The sequence below is a fragment of the Sciurus carolinensis genome, chromosome 10 (assembly GCF_902686445.1).
Source record: "Sciurus carolinensis chromosome 10, mSciCar1.2, whole genome shotgun sequence".
NCBI classification, from domain to species: domain Eukaryota; kingdom Metazoa; phylum Chordata; class Mammalia; order Rodentia; family Sciuridae; genus Sciurus; species Sciurus carolinensis.
The window spans coordinates 43,418,971-43,436,752 of record NC_062222.1 but is presented as its reverse complement, the minus strand read 5'-3'; the positions used below and the strand labels follow the sequence as shown (position 1 = coordinate 43,436,752).

The 17,782-nt window shown below is 37.9% G+C and overlaps 1 protein-coding gene across 31 annotated transcripts in view; it reads left to right on the top strand.

Moving 5' to 3' along the window:
* Positions 1-17,782, top strand: part of Ank2 (ankyrin 2) — a 555,326-nt gene that overhangs the window by 518,147 nt on the left and 19,397 nt on the right. For 22 of the 31 annotated variants that reach the window (XM_047565841.1, XM_047565842.1, XM_047565847.1 and 19 more), the window contains 4 exons: positions 15-140; positions 2,720-2,842; positions 4,942-4,974; positions 7,256-7,277. In XM_047565841.1, coding sequence (XP_047421797.1) covers positions 15-140; positions 2,720-2,842; positions 4,942-4,974; positions 7,256-7,277 — 304 coding nt within the window. Of the gene's footprint in view, positions 1-14; positions 141-2,719; positions 2,843-4,941; positions 4,975-7,255; positions 7,278-10,078; positions 16,316-17,782 lie in introns of all 31 variants that reach the window. The other 9 variants (XM_047565837.1, XM_047565838.1, XM_047565836.1 and 6 more) reach the window with 1 other exon arrangement.

The following is a 17,782-nucleotide window of genomic DNA, read 5'->3' as shown; positions in this document are numbered from 1 at the left end:
CCACTTTTACCCAGGTATTAGAAGGAAAACCCATCTATGTTGATTGCTTTGGCAACCTGGTGCCATTAACCAAGAGTGGCCAACACCACATATTCAGTTTTTTTGCCTTTAAAGAAAACAGACTTCCTCTCTTTGTCAAGGTAATATATACATAGAATTTTGTAATGTATTCAAGATCAAGAAAAGATTTGACTTCCTTCATAGTGGAGACTATTTGCTTTTTGATTATTCCCAGATATTTTTTAGTCCATGTTTGTAAAATGTTATAGTTTGTGAAAACCAAGTATTTTTATTTTTGGAGTTCAAAGTCAACTTTAACTTTTAGTTATAGACCATGATTTAAGGAGGATAATAAGAATAAATAATAGCTGACTCATTAACTAGAAACATTGGCTACTCTTCAAATTTGAAGGGAAGTCTATTTAAAAAAAAAAAACTATTATGACTTTTAAATATTTAGGCTTAAATTTTAAAAGTATGAGTGAATTTCAGAAGTGTGGAGATCCAAAAACTTCTGACAACTTTTTGTTATAAATCTTTCAAAAGACCCAGGATCTCACTTAGGCTAATAAGAAGAAATTATCCCAGATAGAGGTATAGACTCAATGTATTTCATATATTCATCCAACAAACATTGTAAACATTCCTTGCACCATGAATTTGATGTCTGTGTTTAGGAATACCAACCCTAGTGATTCCGATTCTTAAAAGGATCACAGCATTTGAATGAGATTCCTGAAATAAAAGGAAACTCTTCTCTGGTCTGTTTGCCAGCAATCATTTTCTTTCCTGTTTCTTACAACTTATTTCACTGTTCTAGAGTTCTTAATGTTTAGTTCTCCCAAGACATAGTCTAGTCTCTGCCCATTTTCCCCCTAGTCCTACTTCAAGCTATGAATTCCCAAACCATTCAGCAACAATGACTCCTTTTATTACTTTAACCCCTCATGATTTTTACATCTGCAAACCTGTTTAATAAGTTTACCCAAGATCTCTAAAGATTATCCATTGTACTACTTTTGCTTCAATATTTTGCTTGATGAATGATAGGCTCTTATAGACTATCACATTATACAGTCCTGATGAAAGGCAATGGACCCACTTAGTAAAGACAACTGCATAATTAAGCTAATATTTGATATTGTTGATGTGTAAAAATCATTCAACAAGAAACCCAATATGAACATGAGAAGACTTTTCTCCAAAGATGTTTCTCCAAAGAGATATAAAATGGCCAATGAGCACATGAAAAAATGCTCAACAGATTAGGGAAATGCAAATCAAAAGCATAATAAGATATCACTTTATATCCATGAAATGGCTATTATTAAAACAAATCATACCAAATAAAAAATATTGGCAAGGATATGGACCTTACACTGCTGATGGGAATGTAAAGTAATATTTATAGTCACTGTGTAAAATAGTATATTTTCTCAAAATATCAAGTATAGTATTAACATATGATCCAGCAGCTTCATTTTTAGGTATCCACCCAAAAGAACTAAAAGTGTTAAAACACACCAGTGTTCTTAGCAGCATTATCCAAAATAGCCAAAAAATGGAAACAACCCAAATATTCGTAGGTAGATAAATAGGTAAACAGACATATACACAAAGGAGTATTATTTAGCCTTTTAAAATGAATGAAGTTCCAGTATATGCTACAATATAGATGACACTTGAACAAATGAAGTAAGTGACACAGAAGAATAAATTTTATGTAGTTCTGCTGTATGAGATACTTAGGGTAGTCAAATTCACAAAGACAGAAAATGAAAAGGTGACTATCAGAGGCAGGGGGATGGGAGGAATGGGAAATCATTGTTTAATACAGAGTTTCAGTTTGGAAAAGTCAACAAGTTCTGACTGAAGACAGGTGGTGATGTGTGGTTATAAAACAATGTGAATGTACTGCATGCCATAGAATGGGAGACCTAAAAATGGCAGAACCCTTAGTCTCATGTTATGATGTATTGCAACAGTAAAAAATGAAATTCTGATTCTTAACCTTGAGAACATGCTAAGTGAAATAAAACAGAAAATATTATATGACTCTACTTATAGCAAGGAACTAGACAGGCATATTCATGGAGAAAAGAAGTAGAGTAGAGTTTATCAGGGTGGAAGACTGGGAAGTTATTGTATAAGGGGAACGGTTTCAGCTTAAGGTATGATTATGGTGATGATTATACAGCTCTAGGAATGTACTTCATGCCACTAACTCATCTGCTTACAAATAGTAGAAATGGCAAATTTTATGTTATGCCTTAGCACAGCTTTTTAAAAAGCTGAATAAGTAATCGAGACCTTGTGTACAATATGGTGACTACAGTTAATGATAATCTGTTGTATTTTGAAACTTCTCAAGAGTTGTTAAGTGTTTTCAAAACAAGGGGGAAATTAACCATGTGAGGTGATAGGTATGTTAATTAGCTTAAATGTAATAATCATTTCACAATGTACACATACATCACATCATCACATTTGGGTACTTTAAATATCTAAAATTTTTATTTGTAAAAATAAAAGTAAAGCTGAAAATAGCTAACGGTTTTTTAAAAAGTTATTCTAAATGATATTGGGAAGAGAGAAGGAAGACCTTTGAATTTTTACTGATCATTAACAAGTGAATTTTATTTTGCCTTTTTAAAGGCCCCTTACTGAAATAAATAGTACATGTCAAATATAGGTGAACATAATGTCTTTCTTGTTCAAGGTACGCGATACAACTCAGGAACCTTGCGGACGACTATCATTTATGAAGGAGCCTAAATCCACAAGAGGCCTGGTGCATCAAGCTATCTGCAACTTAAACATCACGCTGCCAATTTATACAAAGGTACAGTAATGTCTGCTGCAGTGTGATTCAGGCAGAGTAGAAACTGAATTCAAATCCTTCAAGATGAACAAAAATAAAGACAGTGAATGTAAGCACATAAAACAATAACTTTTGGTAACCTGTTGAATTTATGATATCCCATTGAAGTAAAGAAAAAAGTAGTTCCACCTTATTTTGCATTACATGCACTTTAATGGAAATTTTTATCAATATATATTGGATATGAGACAGAGAATTACAGTTTAAGTTTTAAAATTTTAAACCAATTTTTTACAATAAAATGACTAGCTTTGTTTCTATGTGCTATCCTAAGATCACACTGGTGCAATTAGCCCTACCAAAATACTGGAGTCCTTTAACTTCTACTCATTATCAATGCACAGGTAGATAATACGTTGTTAAATTCAGAAGAACCTCATGATATTTTATCTTTTACTCAAAATAATTATCTATTTATCTTATAATATATCCTATTTTAAGAGTATTAAATTAATTTTTCAATTTTTAAAATATCAGTATAAAAATATCTCTATGCTACAAGAAGTAGATCTGAAACACTATTGAAAAGAAAACAATGATTAACTCCTGACAAAGGCTACATATAGACATTACTCAAACTTTCCCAGTTATATAAATCCTTGAGTATTCTGGTTACATCAAAGATAACAACTGAATTAGTTAAATGCTGTAAATAACTTTTTTATTATTTTTGTTTGTTCTTTAAAGTAAACCAGTATCACTTTTGTTAATAGGAAACTCCAATGGTAAACTGTAGGTGATTGCAGCAGGTTGTCAGTGAGCACATTACAGGTTGGGGAAGGGATGAGTGGTGGCCACTGTAGGGATATATTTAAAATATATAGTAGAGGAAAAGTAGTGATATATTTAAAATCCTAAGTCTTGACTCCATAAAACAAAGAATTTTCTATACTTTTTTACCCCACCATGGTTGTCAAATTGCATATTTTGCTTAATTAATTATTTTTGTAAATTGATGCCAATCACAGAGAAAAGCTAAGAGTATCATGTTTGATGTTATAAATTATTAAATGATTAAAAAATAAAATAGCTACATACATATATATACATGTTATTCCCAAAATTGGAATGTCACATAGCTCTATTGATCCACATGGGCATAATCTAATTGTACTCCAGTGATGCAGAATGTCCTCTTGAGATTTGTGGTACTGAATATTGGTGAGTCACTGGAAGCAGAATGACAAATAGGAACCATGAAGAAATATGTGCAAGCCACCTGAGTGATAAACAAAGATGAGTTCTATGTGGAAGCTGGGGAGGAAAAGGAAAGGAAGGTGGGGGCAGGGAGCTCATGAAAATCAAAGGGAGATTTGTGGAGGAAACATCCAGAGGGGTGGGGAGAAGTGCTGGGTAGCAACATTGGCCAAATTATATTGTTATATTGTGTACATGAGCAAATATGTAATAACAAATCCCATCACTATGTACAACTGTAATGTACCAATAAAAATGTGGAGAGACCAAAAAAAAAAAAGATGAACAAACATTGGTTGCAGTGAGCTTTCAATAAGCTGTAAAAAAAACATTGACTTTATTTTGCACTTTCTAAGACATATCAGACACAGTTAGTATTGCCACGAGATCAAGAACAATTTTTTATGCCAAACATTGCACATTTAAGATCTACTTTAGAATTTAATAGCATGCTATTATAATAAAACTCCTATATATTGCCTGTGTATTGAAAATGTTTCCCCATCTGCTTGTTCATGGTTTTTAACATTTTCAGTCAATTTCTGTGTTAACTGAGATATCATCATCACTATATCTGTAGACAGATGCCTTTGAACCCATTAAATGTCAATCTGAGGTTGCTGGTGACCTAACATCTGAAATTAGTATATTTATAATTTTGGTTCTTTTGTCTCGCAGACTTGAATCAATCCTCTTTGATTTTCTGTCTGCCTTCTGTTAATTGTTAATAAGATAAAATAAGAGTATGCTGACTCTAAACTTGCTTGTTGATGTTTATTGACAGAGTATTTACTCTTCTCTTCTAAACACTCTACTCTTCCTTCTCTCTTTTTCCAATTTGCATGGCATGTTGGGGCGGCAAGGAGTCGGAATCAGACCAAGAGCAGGAGGAAGAGGTAATTTTATGATGGTGTCACTAATTAATGACTGTGTCATTGCTATGACCTCTAATAAGTTTGAATGTGTTCTTAGAAGAGATAGACCATTGTTCTTGGAAATCAAGGGGGTAGAATTTCTCTTAACCTCTCTGAGCCTGTTTTCTCATCTTGTGGATTGACTTCAGAGGATAGTTAAGTTTCCCTATAAATTTCAGCCCTTTCTGTATGCCATAATATACATTTCTCCGAAAATTACTGAACTCGATGGTTCTCAAGATTGGTCTAAATTTGCCTGAAGGTCAAAACTCATTTTTTAACAGTATTAAAGCATCACTTGCCTTTTTTAATTCTTATATCTTCCTATACCACAAAGCAGTACTCAGAGACCATAAATATGTGATATCATTGTAATGGAAAGTGTATTTATGTATTCTTGGGTCCCAGCATTTTCTTAGCTGTAATTTGTAATGCAGACATTTATTTATGCATATCACACATAAAGAAAACTTCTTCCAGGACCTTCAGTAATATTTGAAGTGTAGTTGTCCTGAGATCAAAAAGTTTGAGAATGACTGAAACAGTATAGTCCATTGATTACACTATAACAATGTAATAATGGAGAACTGTAGTAACACTGCACATTTCTCATAAAATATGATCTTTAGCAAGTGCTCCACATGTGATCTGTCTTCACTACACTGTGAAATGCGTGCTGTACCACAGATGAGGAAAACAAATCTTAAGAAGTTAACCTGAATAAATAGTCATTTGATTATATCCATTTCAGTATTTAATGCAAATGTTTGTCTTGCTTATAAAGATGTGAAAATGCCCAAATATTTTAATAGAAATGAAATAAATAATTGGAAAACTCCTTATATTTGCTTAAAAGTGGGAGTTGATAGAAATGGGGAGTTACTATTTCTAAGACAAATGTAATAATTACTAGTTATGGTTTTTTTGGTTTTTTTTTGGGGGGGGCGAGTACCCAGGATTGAACCCTGAGGTGCTTATCCACCGAGCCACACCCCTGGCCTTTATTTAACTTTTGATTTTGAGACAGGGGTCTTGCTAAGTTGCCTAGGGCCTTGCTAAGTTGCTGAGACTGACCTCAAACTTGCAATCCTCCTGTGTCAACCTGGGTTATAGACATACATCACCATGCCCAACTACATTTTTAAATATACTTGTTTCTTTTATAAATGTTATTCTAATGCTTTTGAAACAAAAATATAAAGAAAAATATAATTAATACCATGTATTCCTCAACTTAACCTGTAAGGTTCAGAGGACCCCCAGATTTCCTTTTTTCTGGTGTCTTGGCAGTCAAGTAGAACAGAAGGAAGGATTATAGACTCACTGTCCTGTCCGGCACAGCGACATACACATATCAACTGATGACTGGTTGGAGGTCATTCTTTCCCTAACTGCATGTGAACTTTCATGTATTCAATTTTCTTCCTATACTTAGTGACTGTTGTTACCACTGCTGTTAAAAAATGGTACCTGCAGGCAATGCATGGTGGCAAATGCCTGTAACCCCAGCAGCTCAAGGAGCTTGAGGCAGGAGGATCACGAGTTCAAAGCCAGCCTCAGCAAGAGTGAGGCACTAAGCAACTCAGTGAGAACCAGTCTCTAAATAAAATATAAAATAGCGCTGGGGATGTGGTTCAGTAGTCAAGTGCTCCTAAGTTCAATCCCCAGTACCAAAATAGTACCTGCACACCTTGAAAGAGCAATAAAACCATGAACCCACCTTGGCTATATTCACATAGGAATTTTGTCCATTAGATGTATGATTTTTCAACTGAGTACTTTCAGGAGTGATTCAGGACAATAGATCCAGTTCTTATTCTTTTTAGGGTTTGGAATGCTGGCTTACTATTAATGACAACCAAACTAGCTCTGTGGGACCTACCACCCTGGCATGCTGTTGGTTATTCTCTTCTTTTTTCCACTAAATTGACACAAGTTGTTTAATACTGACTCTACCCTTTGCCTAGCCTTTTTCCTAACATGTATTTCTCACATTAAACACAACCTGGGTTATATCTCCCCAAGAATAATAATTAGAAAAGGATTTTTTACCCCTAGTATCTAAAAAGAGATTTTTTTTTTCAAAGTTAGGATAAGAATCACTGAGATGCTTAAGAAAAAAACTGTAGCAAACAACTCCAACCTTTCAGCATGTGGTGTCACTCCAAGTACATAATTATGAATAAGAACTTATTATGCATATTAGGGGCTATGAGCCAAGATGCTATTTGTAATCATTCCATTTATGTATGTTTTCTTTCAGATCGATATGACATCCGAAAAAAGTAAGATTTTAAATAAAATTGAGTTTGTTTGAAAGCTGGCTACTATAAAAAGAAGCATGAGTTAAAATGGAAGCTAGTTGCTATTACTAACCACTGTAATAATTATATTTGATATTATTAATCATTAAAATATATCTATAAAAGCAGCTTGGCCAGTTAAATTATAAATATACCTAATTTATGAGCTAATTAGCAGTAAAATGCAATGATTATTCATCTAAGCATTCACTTTCTTTTGACATCCCTGTTAACCCTGGTATGCTGTTATGCTTGTTTAGAATGCCACCCGACGTTTTGTCCATTTGTTAGCATAACAATGTCATCTCATTATTTTTTAAGCATTGATATGACAGTATCACTTTTTATATAAAGCATCAGGGACTTCTATATAGAGAGAGGGGTTTTTGGTTTTTTGTTTTGTTTTGTTTTGTTTTTCCTTTTGTTTTGTTTGCTTTGTAGGATACACCTGCAAAAGTGATACTGTCTTAACAGTTTTGAGCTGAAGCTAACTCCACTCACCCCATCCCTCCCTTGACCCCTTACTGTGGTGAAGTATAACTAACATCCTCGGGCCAGAGATCTAACTGACTGACTTTTGTGAAAACTTTCTAAAAAAAGAAAAATTAAGAAACAACTCGTAGTCAAGAATGGAACAATTCAATCTCCTGATGAAGTGATTAATCACAACAATGGGTTATTATAAGGCTAATTTTAAATAATGATGCAAAGTCCCAAACCTGATCTAGAACAGATAGAACTGATTTTTACAGACCTTAAAAGAGTTATCTTTGAATTTATTTCAGGTTTGTAATATTCAATTAGCATTTTAGTTTGTTGGCCTACTTCCAGTGACACTCTAGCTTCTAGTATGGAAACTCAAGCTAAATTTTACTGGTTTCTTCCTTTTATGCCTCAAATCCTTTTTAAAAAGATACTAATTTTTAGATTACTGATTTTAAAATTTATTTTGAGTTACTTTATTTTGGATGATAGTCCCAAAAGGAGAAAACTCAGAGCTACATTCAGCATGGTCATTTGCTCCTATATAATGGTCCTTGGGCTTTTTTTTTTAACTGCAAGCACAAGATAATATACTACCAAATTCTTGGATGGCTTTAAGTGAAGCTTGCTCTCATGTTAAATCATTATTCACAACTAGAATATTTGAGCTTCTGGATGTGGTTTACATAACTTAACGACTGTATTGATATAAATTATCCTGATATATTTTACATATACATATTCACATTCCATATCTCAACAAATAGAAATTGCTCCAAGAGAAGGCACTTTTGTTTAAATGACATATTATTGTTGCCTTCATTGATTCCTTTTTTATAAAAAAAGGTAATTTTATTTTTTCTCTCTTCTTTGGAACTATTGTGTTTATTTAAATCACGCTATTCTTTGTTCCTGTGTACATGCTAGTAGGAATTAAAATTTTATCTGTCTATCTGGCTCAGTTGTTGAAAAAGAAGAAAAAAAAAATGTAACCTTGCTGTTAGAATGCCATGGGTTTTCCTGAGTGACTCCTAGATATTGTGAATGTTTTACAAATCTCAGATATAGATTCAAGGTTCAGTTTTGTTTTAGTTAAAGACAACCATTAAATAGTCTTCATGTAGGTACAAAATAATCTTCAAAGAAGAACTCTGTTGAAGGGACACTTTCCTAGGGTCTTTTCAGGAGAAAGTCCTAGACGTCTGACGAGTCTTCCTCCTCACCTTTAATGGTGGTGGACCCCTACAACCTGTGCTTCAAATGTACTCCGTTTAGCATCTTTTGTACCACTTGTAGGGAAACCAATATCCTTCACCACAGTAACGTTTTACATATTCGTTCTAATTCCTCACCATCTTCCTGCCTGTGCTTTCCCGCAAGGCCGCCTCTCCCAGCAGTTTTACTCCACCTTTGCTTTGCATGGAAATAACTTGGCTTACATAAACTGTGCGTGTGTCCCGTGTGACTGTCTCTGATTTGGGTTGCCATGCATCACATTTTAACTCTGGACTCACATATATGTTTAATCACACGTATTTTTTTTTTCCTGTTGTTTTTCTTTCCTTTCCTTTATTTCCCTCCTTGGTCTGTCAGTTATGTGTCTAAACAAGGAGGTTGCTCCAAGGAAAGGACCATGCCTCTTAGCACAAGACTGTTTGTTTCATTGTTAGGTGTGAATTTCCTTTAGATGAAATGCCAGTTTGAAGCTAATTCAGATATGTTTTCTATCATCATTGTATATTGGCAAACTAAACATGCTGAATTCCAGAGTTACATGATTAAAAAATTTATGTACACCATTGGACATTATTCTGAGTTTGCTACTACTGGCTTTCGCCTAGAGGAAATCAACTTTCTGCAATTTCTAATGCTTTTTTTCTTATTTTTTCCACATGTTTTTTTTTTTTTTCTTTTTCTTTTTTTCCAACATTGATCTGTAACATCTGAACAATCTTGAGATAACTCTGTGTAATTTCACTGCGTTCTTTATTTGTTTTGATTTGTGATGGTTTTTGTGTGTGTCTTGGTTATTTGTGATAGCTTTGTTGTATGTGTGGATGTGCTACAAGTGAGAAAATTAAGCAAGTTATTTCCTGCTCATTTTTCCTTTTCAGTTTTTTTCCGTTAGCCTTGCTTTGCTCTTGTACCTTGAGACCTTGTGGATCCACCATCCCCAGCCCATTCTGTTGCCCCTCCCACCACGGCAGAAAAAGACGCTGTGTCGTTTCAGTCCTGATTACATTTGCCAATATCTTTTTTGATTTCCACTTTACTTTCAATGTTTTTCATTCACATCAAAGATGATGAGACAGAATCTACAGAAACATCTGTCCTGAAAAGTCACCTGGTTAATGAAGTTCCTGTCCTAGCCAGTCCGGATTTACTCTCTGAAGTTTCTGAGATGAAACAAGATCTGATCAAAATGACCGCCATCTTGACCACAGATGTGTCTGATAAGGCAGGTTCTATTAAAGTGAAGGAGCTGGTGAAGGCTGCGGAGGAAGAGCCAGGAGAACCTTTTGAAATTGTTGAAAGAGTTAAAGAGGACTTAGAGAAAGTGAATGAAATCCTGAGAAGTGGAACCTGCGCAAGAGATGAAGGCAGTGTGCAGAGCGCTCAGTCTGAGAAAGAACTAGTGGAGGAAGGATGGGTTATTGTCAGTGATGAGGAAATAGAAGAGGCCAAACGAAAAGCACCTTTAGAAATTACTGACTATCCATGTGTAGAAGTTAGAATAGATAAAGAGACCAAAGCCAAAGTAGAGAAAGATGCCACTGGGCTAGTGAACTACCTTATTGAGGACCTAAATTCATATGTGTCTCCTCATGGAGAGAAACCACAGACAGGTCAAGATGTGGCCAGGGAGACAAGTGAGGCTCCATCTGTTGGCAAAAGCTCTGAAAAAGATGGAAAGGTGGTACCCCCAGATGAGAAACAGGGCACGCAGAAACAGCACAAACCAACTCTGGGAATTAAGAAGCCTGTGAGAAGGAAATTAAAAGAAAAGCAGAAACAGAAAGAGGAAAGCGTACATGTGAATGAAGAAAAAACAGAAATTAAAAAATGTAGTTCGGAAGAGTCATTAGATGAAGACCCAGGTCTGGCCCCAGAATCTCTTCCCACTGTGAAGGCCACCTCTCCTCTGATAGAAGAAACTCCCATTGGTTCCATCAAGGATAAAGTAAAGGCCCTTCAGAAACGAGTGGAAGATGAACAGAAAGGTCGAAGCAAGTTGCCTATCAGAGTCAAAGGCAAAGAGGATGTGCCAAAAAAGACCACTCACAGGACGCATCCAGCGGCATCACCTTCTCTGAAGTCAGAGAGGCATGCCCCAGCTTCACCCTCCCCTAGAACAGAGAGGCACTCTCCCTTGTCCTCCTCTTTGAAAAACGAAAGGCACACTCCAGTGTCATCATCTAGCAAAACCGAGAAACACTCACCTGTGTCACCCTCAGCAAAAACTGAAAGACATTCACCTGTGTTGTCATCAGGTAAACCTGAGAAACACTCGCCTGTATCACCCTCAACAAAAGCTGAAAGACACTCACCTGTGTCATCCACAAAGACAGAAAGACACCCACCTATTTCTCCTTCCACCAAAACAGATAAACGTCCACCTGTATCACCTTCTGGGCGAACAGAGAAACATCCTCCAGTGTCACCTGGGAGAACAGAAAAACGCTTGCCTGTGTCACCCTCTGGAAGAACAGAAAAGCACTCACCTGTGTCAACCACTGGGAAAACAGAGAAGCATCTGCCTGTGTCACCTTCTGGGAAAACAGAAAAGCAGCCACCTGTTTCTCCCACCTCAAAAACAGAAAGAATTGAGGAAACAATGTCTGTTCGGGAGTTGATGAAAGCTTTCCAGTCAGGTCAGGACCCATCTAAACATAAAACTGGACTCTTTGAGCATAAATCAGCAAAACAGAAACAATCCCAAGACAAAGGTAAAGTTCGAGTAGAAAAAGAAAAGGTGCAGACAGCAACCCAGAAAGAAATACAGAGAACAGAGAGTCAGACAATCAAACGAGGCCAGAGATTCCTGGTAACAGGAGCTTCTGAATCCAAAAGAGGGGTTCGTGCTTCTTCCATAGGATTTAAGAGGGAGGATGCCGTTGGAGAAAAGGAGAAAACTCCCAGTCCCAAAACACCTGAACCTGTTCAGTCAGCCCCTGAAGGAGAAAGCCATAGAGATAGTGAAGTTCCTAAAGAAAAAATGGCAGATGAGCAGGGAGACTTGGACCTCCAGATCAGCCCAGACAGGAAAACCTCCACTGACTTTTCTGATGTCATTAAGCAAGAGTTAGAAGACAATGACAAATATCAGCAATTCCGGCTGAGTGAAGAGACTGAAAAGGTGCAGCTTCACTTAGACCAAGTCCTCACTAGCCCTTTTAATACAACATTTCCAATAGATTACATGAAAGATGAATTCCTTCCAGCTCTGTCTTTGCAGAGTGGTGCTTTGGATGCCAGTTCTGAAAGCCTAAAGCATGAAGGGATAGCAGGCTCTCCGTGTGGCAGCCTGATGGAGGGGACCCCTCAGATTAGTTCAGAAGAGAGCTATAAGCATGAGGGCCTAGCAGAGACCCCTGAGACCAGCCCAGAGAGCCTTTCTTTCTCACCAAAGAAAAGTGAGGCACAAATTGGGGAAACAAAGGAAACCAACAAGTTAGACACACCCCCAGAAACACATTCAGGAAAAGAACATCACACAACCAAAGACATTACTGATGGTTCTGAAGAACAAGGTGCTGTAGTCACTGAGGACTCAGAGCCCTCTCCTGAGTGCATGCAGAAGATGACCACCCAAGACCCTTCCAAAGACATATGCCTCAAACAAGAAGGTGATTGTCCTGGCAGCTCTAATGATTTAGCAAAAGAAACACCCAAGACATTGACTGAAGGCGCATCCTGTGATGAAAGTCAGCTTACATTTGATAGTTCAGCTCACAAGACACAAACTGATTGTGAAACTCAGGAATCTACAATCACCTCAGATGAGACAAAGTCCTCACCTTTGACTGATGCATCTGTAAAGACAGACACAGGAATTGCATCAAAGCCCCAGGGAGGCGTTAGAAGTCCCCAAGGATTAGAACTTGCACTCCCTAGCCGTGATAGTGAAGTCCTCAGTCCAATGGCTGATGAATCATTAGCAGTAAGCCACAAAGACTCTCTGGAAGCCAGCCCTGTTCTGGAAGATAACTCCTCACACAAGACTCCTGATTCTCTGGAGCCAAGTCCTCTGAAAGAATCCCCTTGTCGGGATTCTCTTGAAAGCAGCCCTGTTGAACCAAAGATGAAGGCAGGAATTCTTCCAAGTCACTTTCCTCTTCCTTCAGCTGTTGCCAAAACAGAACTTATTACAGAAGTGGCCTCCATGAGGTCCCGGCTGCTCCGAGACCCTGACGGCAGTGCTGAAGATGACAGTCTTGAGCAGACATCACTCATGGAAAGCTCAGGGAAGAGCCCTCTTTCTCCTGACACCCCCAGCTCTGAAGAAGTTAGCTATGAAGTCACACCCAAAACTACAGATACAAGCATACCAAAACCAGCTGTGATTCATGAATGTGCAGAGGAGGATGACTCAGAAAATGGGGAGAAAAAGAGGTTCACACCTGAAGAGGAAATGTTCAAAATGGTAACCAAAATTAAAATGTTTGATGAACTTGAACAAGAAGCAAAGCAGAAAAGGGATTACAAAAAAGAACCCAAGCAAGAGGAATCTTCCTCATCCTCTGACCCAGATGCAGACTGTTCAGCAGATGTGGATGAACCAAAACAGATGGAGAACATGGCAGGTGAAAGTGATGTCCCTGTGTTGGTGACTTCAGAGAGCAGAAAGTCTTCTTCCTCTTCAGAAAGTGAACCTGAATTGACACAACTGAAGAAAGGTGCTGACTCTGGCCTTTTACCAGAACCAGTTATTCGAGTGCAGCCGCCTTCCCCACTCCCATCCAGCATAGACTCCAATTCCAGTCCAGAAGAGGTACAGTTCCAGCCTATAGTTTCTAAACAATATACTTTCAAGATGAATGAAGATACTCAGGAAGAGCCAGGTAATTCAGAAGAAGAAAAAGATTGTGAATCCCATTTAGCAGAAGACAGTCACACTATTTCTACTGACAGTGCAGATAGGGCTTATGATGATCTAAGCAGAGACAGTGATCAACCAAAAGTCTGTGACGGCCATGGGTGTAAGGCTGTGAGTCCTAGCTCCTCAACCGTCCCCATCTCTTCAGGTCTCCAGAGTTCTGGTGATGATGTTGATGAGCAGTTAGTCATCCATAAGGAATCATTAGCTTCTCAAGACACTCATGAAAATGACACAGGAGAAGAGCTTGATGTTCCTGGAGTAGAATCTCCACAGGTAGAATGCCCCAGTGAAAACTCTTCTTTGTCCTCTGTGCCTCATTGTCCAGTATCCGAAGGAAAGGAATTAGATGATAACATATCCCCCACATCCTCTACAACAAAAGTGGAGGTCACAAAAGCTGCTGAAACATTAGAGAATAAACCAAAGGATTGTTCCACTCAAGATTCATCTATTACCACTCAAACTGATGGGTTTTCCATGGACATTCCAGTGTCTGACCTAGCTGAGACTGGTGAAATCTATGATCCACATGTTATAAGCCCTTATGAAAATGTTCCTACCCAATCTTTTTTCTCTAGTGAAGAAAGCAAAACCCAAACAGATGCAAGTCACACCTCAAGTTATCACTCTTCTGAAGTATATTCTGTTACTACATCCTCTGTTGAAGATGTACTAGTAACTAGCTCCTCAAGTACAACTGTTTCAAGCAAAGAATCTAATTTTGAGGGACAGAACCTAGAAATAGTATCTAGAGAAGAAAGTACCTTGTGGGAAATGCAATCAGATAGAGCCTCATCTTTAGAGCCTGGTGTACCAAGTACACCACCAGTCATCAGTGAGCAAGTAAGCAAAGTCATCATCACAAAAACTGATGTGGATTCTGACTCCTGGAGTGAAATTCGTGAAGATGATGAAGCCTTTGAAGCTCGAGTGAAAGAGGAAGAACAGAAGATATTTGGCTTAATGGTGGACAGACAATCTCAGGGTACCACCCCTGATACCACTCCTGCTAGGACCCCAACCGAAGAGGGAACCCCAACAAGTGAGCAAAATCCATTTCTCTTTCAGGAAGGAAAACTTTTTGAGATGACCCGAAGTGGTGCCATTGATATGACCAAAAGGTCCTATGCAGATGAAAGTTTTCACTTTTTCCAAATTGGACAAGAATCCAGGGACGAGACTCTCCCTGAAGACATTAAAGAAGGGGTCATTGGAGCTGAGCCCCAACAGCTGGAGTCAACAGCTGAGTCACTAGCACCTTCTGAATCAAAAGAAACGTTGGATGATGAAGGAGAATTACTTCCAGATGACTTGAGTGAGGAAGTAGAGGAAATACCTGCTTCAGATGCTCACTTTAACTCCCAAATGGGAATTTCAGTTGGCACTGAAACATCCACAAAAGAGGCCATCGCTACAGAGGCTGAGGACCTCCCCACCATGCAAACGGGCGATACACCTTCTCTGTCCGATGGGAAGCAGGTACCTTGTTCTGACTCCCCAGAACCAGTTGTACAAGTTCAGTTAGATTTTTCCACTGTCACCAGGTCTGTATATTTAGATAGGGATGAGGATTCTCCCGATTCTTCCCCAGAGGAACAGAAATCAGTGATTGAAATCCCAACTGCACCCATGGAGAATGTGCCTTCTACTGAAAGCAAATCCAAAATTCCTGTAAGGACTATCCCCACTTCAACCCCAGCACCTCCATCTGCAGAGGATGAGAGTACATTTTCTGAAGACGTTCTATCTAGCCTGGATGAGGAAAGTAAGGAAGATGAAGCAAAACCAAAGTCCAAAATCCCCATCAAATCACCCATCCAAAGAGTCGAGCAGCCGCTCTCACACCCAGACCCATCTCTCCAGCAGACAGTTGCTCCTCAGGGACAGGACATAACAGGCAGAGCACCAGAAAGTAGAAGCAAATCCGAATCTGATGTTAGTCCTGTGGACTCAGTGACCAAATGCCCAGTGAAGGCCAGAAGTGACACTGAGTCAGAAACAGAGAGCAGAGAGGGGGCAGAGGAGCTTGAGTTAGACTCAGAAGAAGGGGCCACAAGACCAAAGATATTTGCATCCCGATTGCCAGTTAAGAGCAGAAGCACCACATCTTCCTGCAGGGGGGGTATGAGCCCCACAAAAGAAAGTAAGGAGCATTTCTTTGACCTTTACAGAAACTCCATAGAATTCTTTGAGGAGATTAGCGACGAGGCTTCCAAATTAGTGGATAGACTTACACAGTCAGAAAGGGAGCAGGAATTAGTTTCAGATGATGAAAGTAGTAGTGCCCTGGAAGTTTCAGTTATTGAGAATCTGCCACCTGTTGAGACCGAGCACTCAGTTCCTGAGGACATCTTTGACACAAGGCCCATTTGGGATGAGTCCATTGAGACTCTGATTGAACGCATCCCTGATGAAAATGGCCATGACCATGCTGAAGGTATTTGCCAGCCACTGGGATTCCCTGTGCTACGCATGTCATAAATTTGATAGTTTTAAAAAAATTTTTTTGTACCTTTGTTTTATTTGGTGATTTGTGTCTCATTTTCTTTAAGCTTTCTGTAGTGGTTAATGTGTTTGTGTAAGCCCTTTGTGTTTTGTGCTTTCTCTGTATACTCTTGTCTATGAAAACAATCTCAAGATTGAGTAATGAGAATGCTTATGGAAAACATAAACATAACTAGCCAATGGTGAACTTGCCTTTCTTTATTTGCTGCACGTAAGGCCATGCAAGCTTTGAGTTTTGTTGTTCTGAAGTTCCAAGCTTAGCCTCAAATTAAGCACTTTTGCTATTGCACATATGGATTTTTGTTTCATGATAGGAGGACTCATGGCTTTTTTTTCTTTGAACACTTTGAAATAATTTATACTTACAATTTTGTAACTGTTAGGAAGCCATTTACTCAAGATGATTTCACATATCCTGAAATTCCAATTGCTGTGGATCTATTTTGAATTCAGAAAGGTTGGATTTCAGATACATTGGTAAACACTATAAGCAAACAAATATAAGGTAAAAATATGCTTTTCATTTATGTGGTAGATGAATGGAGAATGTACTCAGAAAAGACACAGCAAACAACAAAAACTCAAACTTTGCACGATTTAAGTTGACTGCAAGGGAATGATGGCTCTTTGAATTGTTAAAAAGGAAACCACAGAGGGCTTTGAGAAGTAACCTCTGGTCTTCCAATATCTCTACAATGAAGACTGTTGTCCTTAAATTTGGGTTATACAAAATTTCATGGTACCATGGTCTAAATGCTGCCCATCAATACATGAAAGTTAAAAATGAATGGGAAAATATAGTTCTTGATATTAAGTAAGGTATGAGCTTCCTTGGTAGCAAGAAGGCAGAAATTTTGCTCCAAAGACACATTTGCATACCAGTATAATAAACACTAACAAATGCATTTGCTTTTCTTCTCTCTTCTTCCAAGGTCGTAGGGACCAAAGTAAATGTTATTTCTGGCTACAATGGATAAATCAGGATGGTCTGAGCAAGCCATGACCAAGATCTCTTATGAATTTCTGATGTGATTTCTTTCAGACAAGTGGTTTATACCTCCATAGACAGTAATGAGTGGTTCTAACCAATTATTCTACTTCTGCATCCCATGTATGAGTATTCTGGTGTTTCTTGAGCAAGAGGAGTGTCTTCTGGTGGGCAGTATTCATTCAAGTAATTTAAAAAGAAATTTCTAAAGTGACTAGAAATTGGCAGTTTGTATGATTTTGTCCAAAAACTCGTCTTGATTAAAGAGATATGGAAGCAGATGGTTTTCATAAATCATATTAGATTTATTCCCCACTTCATCCCAGAAATCACACAAACACAACTTAATATGATCTAAATTGTAATAGACAATATATGCTATTAAATATTTGGATGAGTAACTTCCTTTCT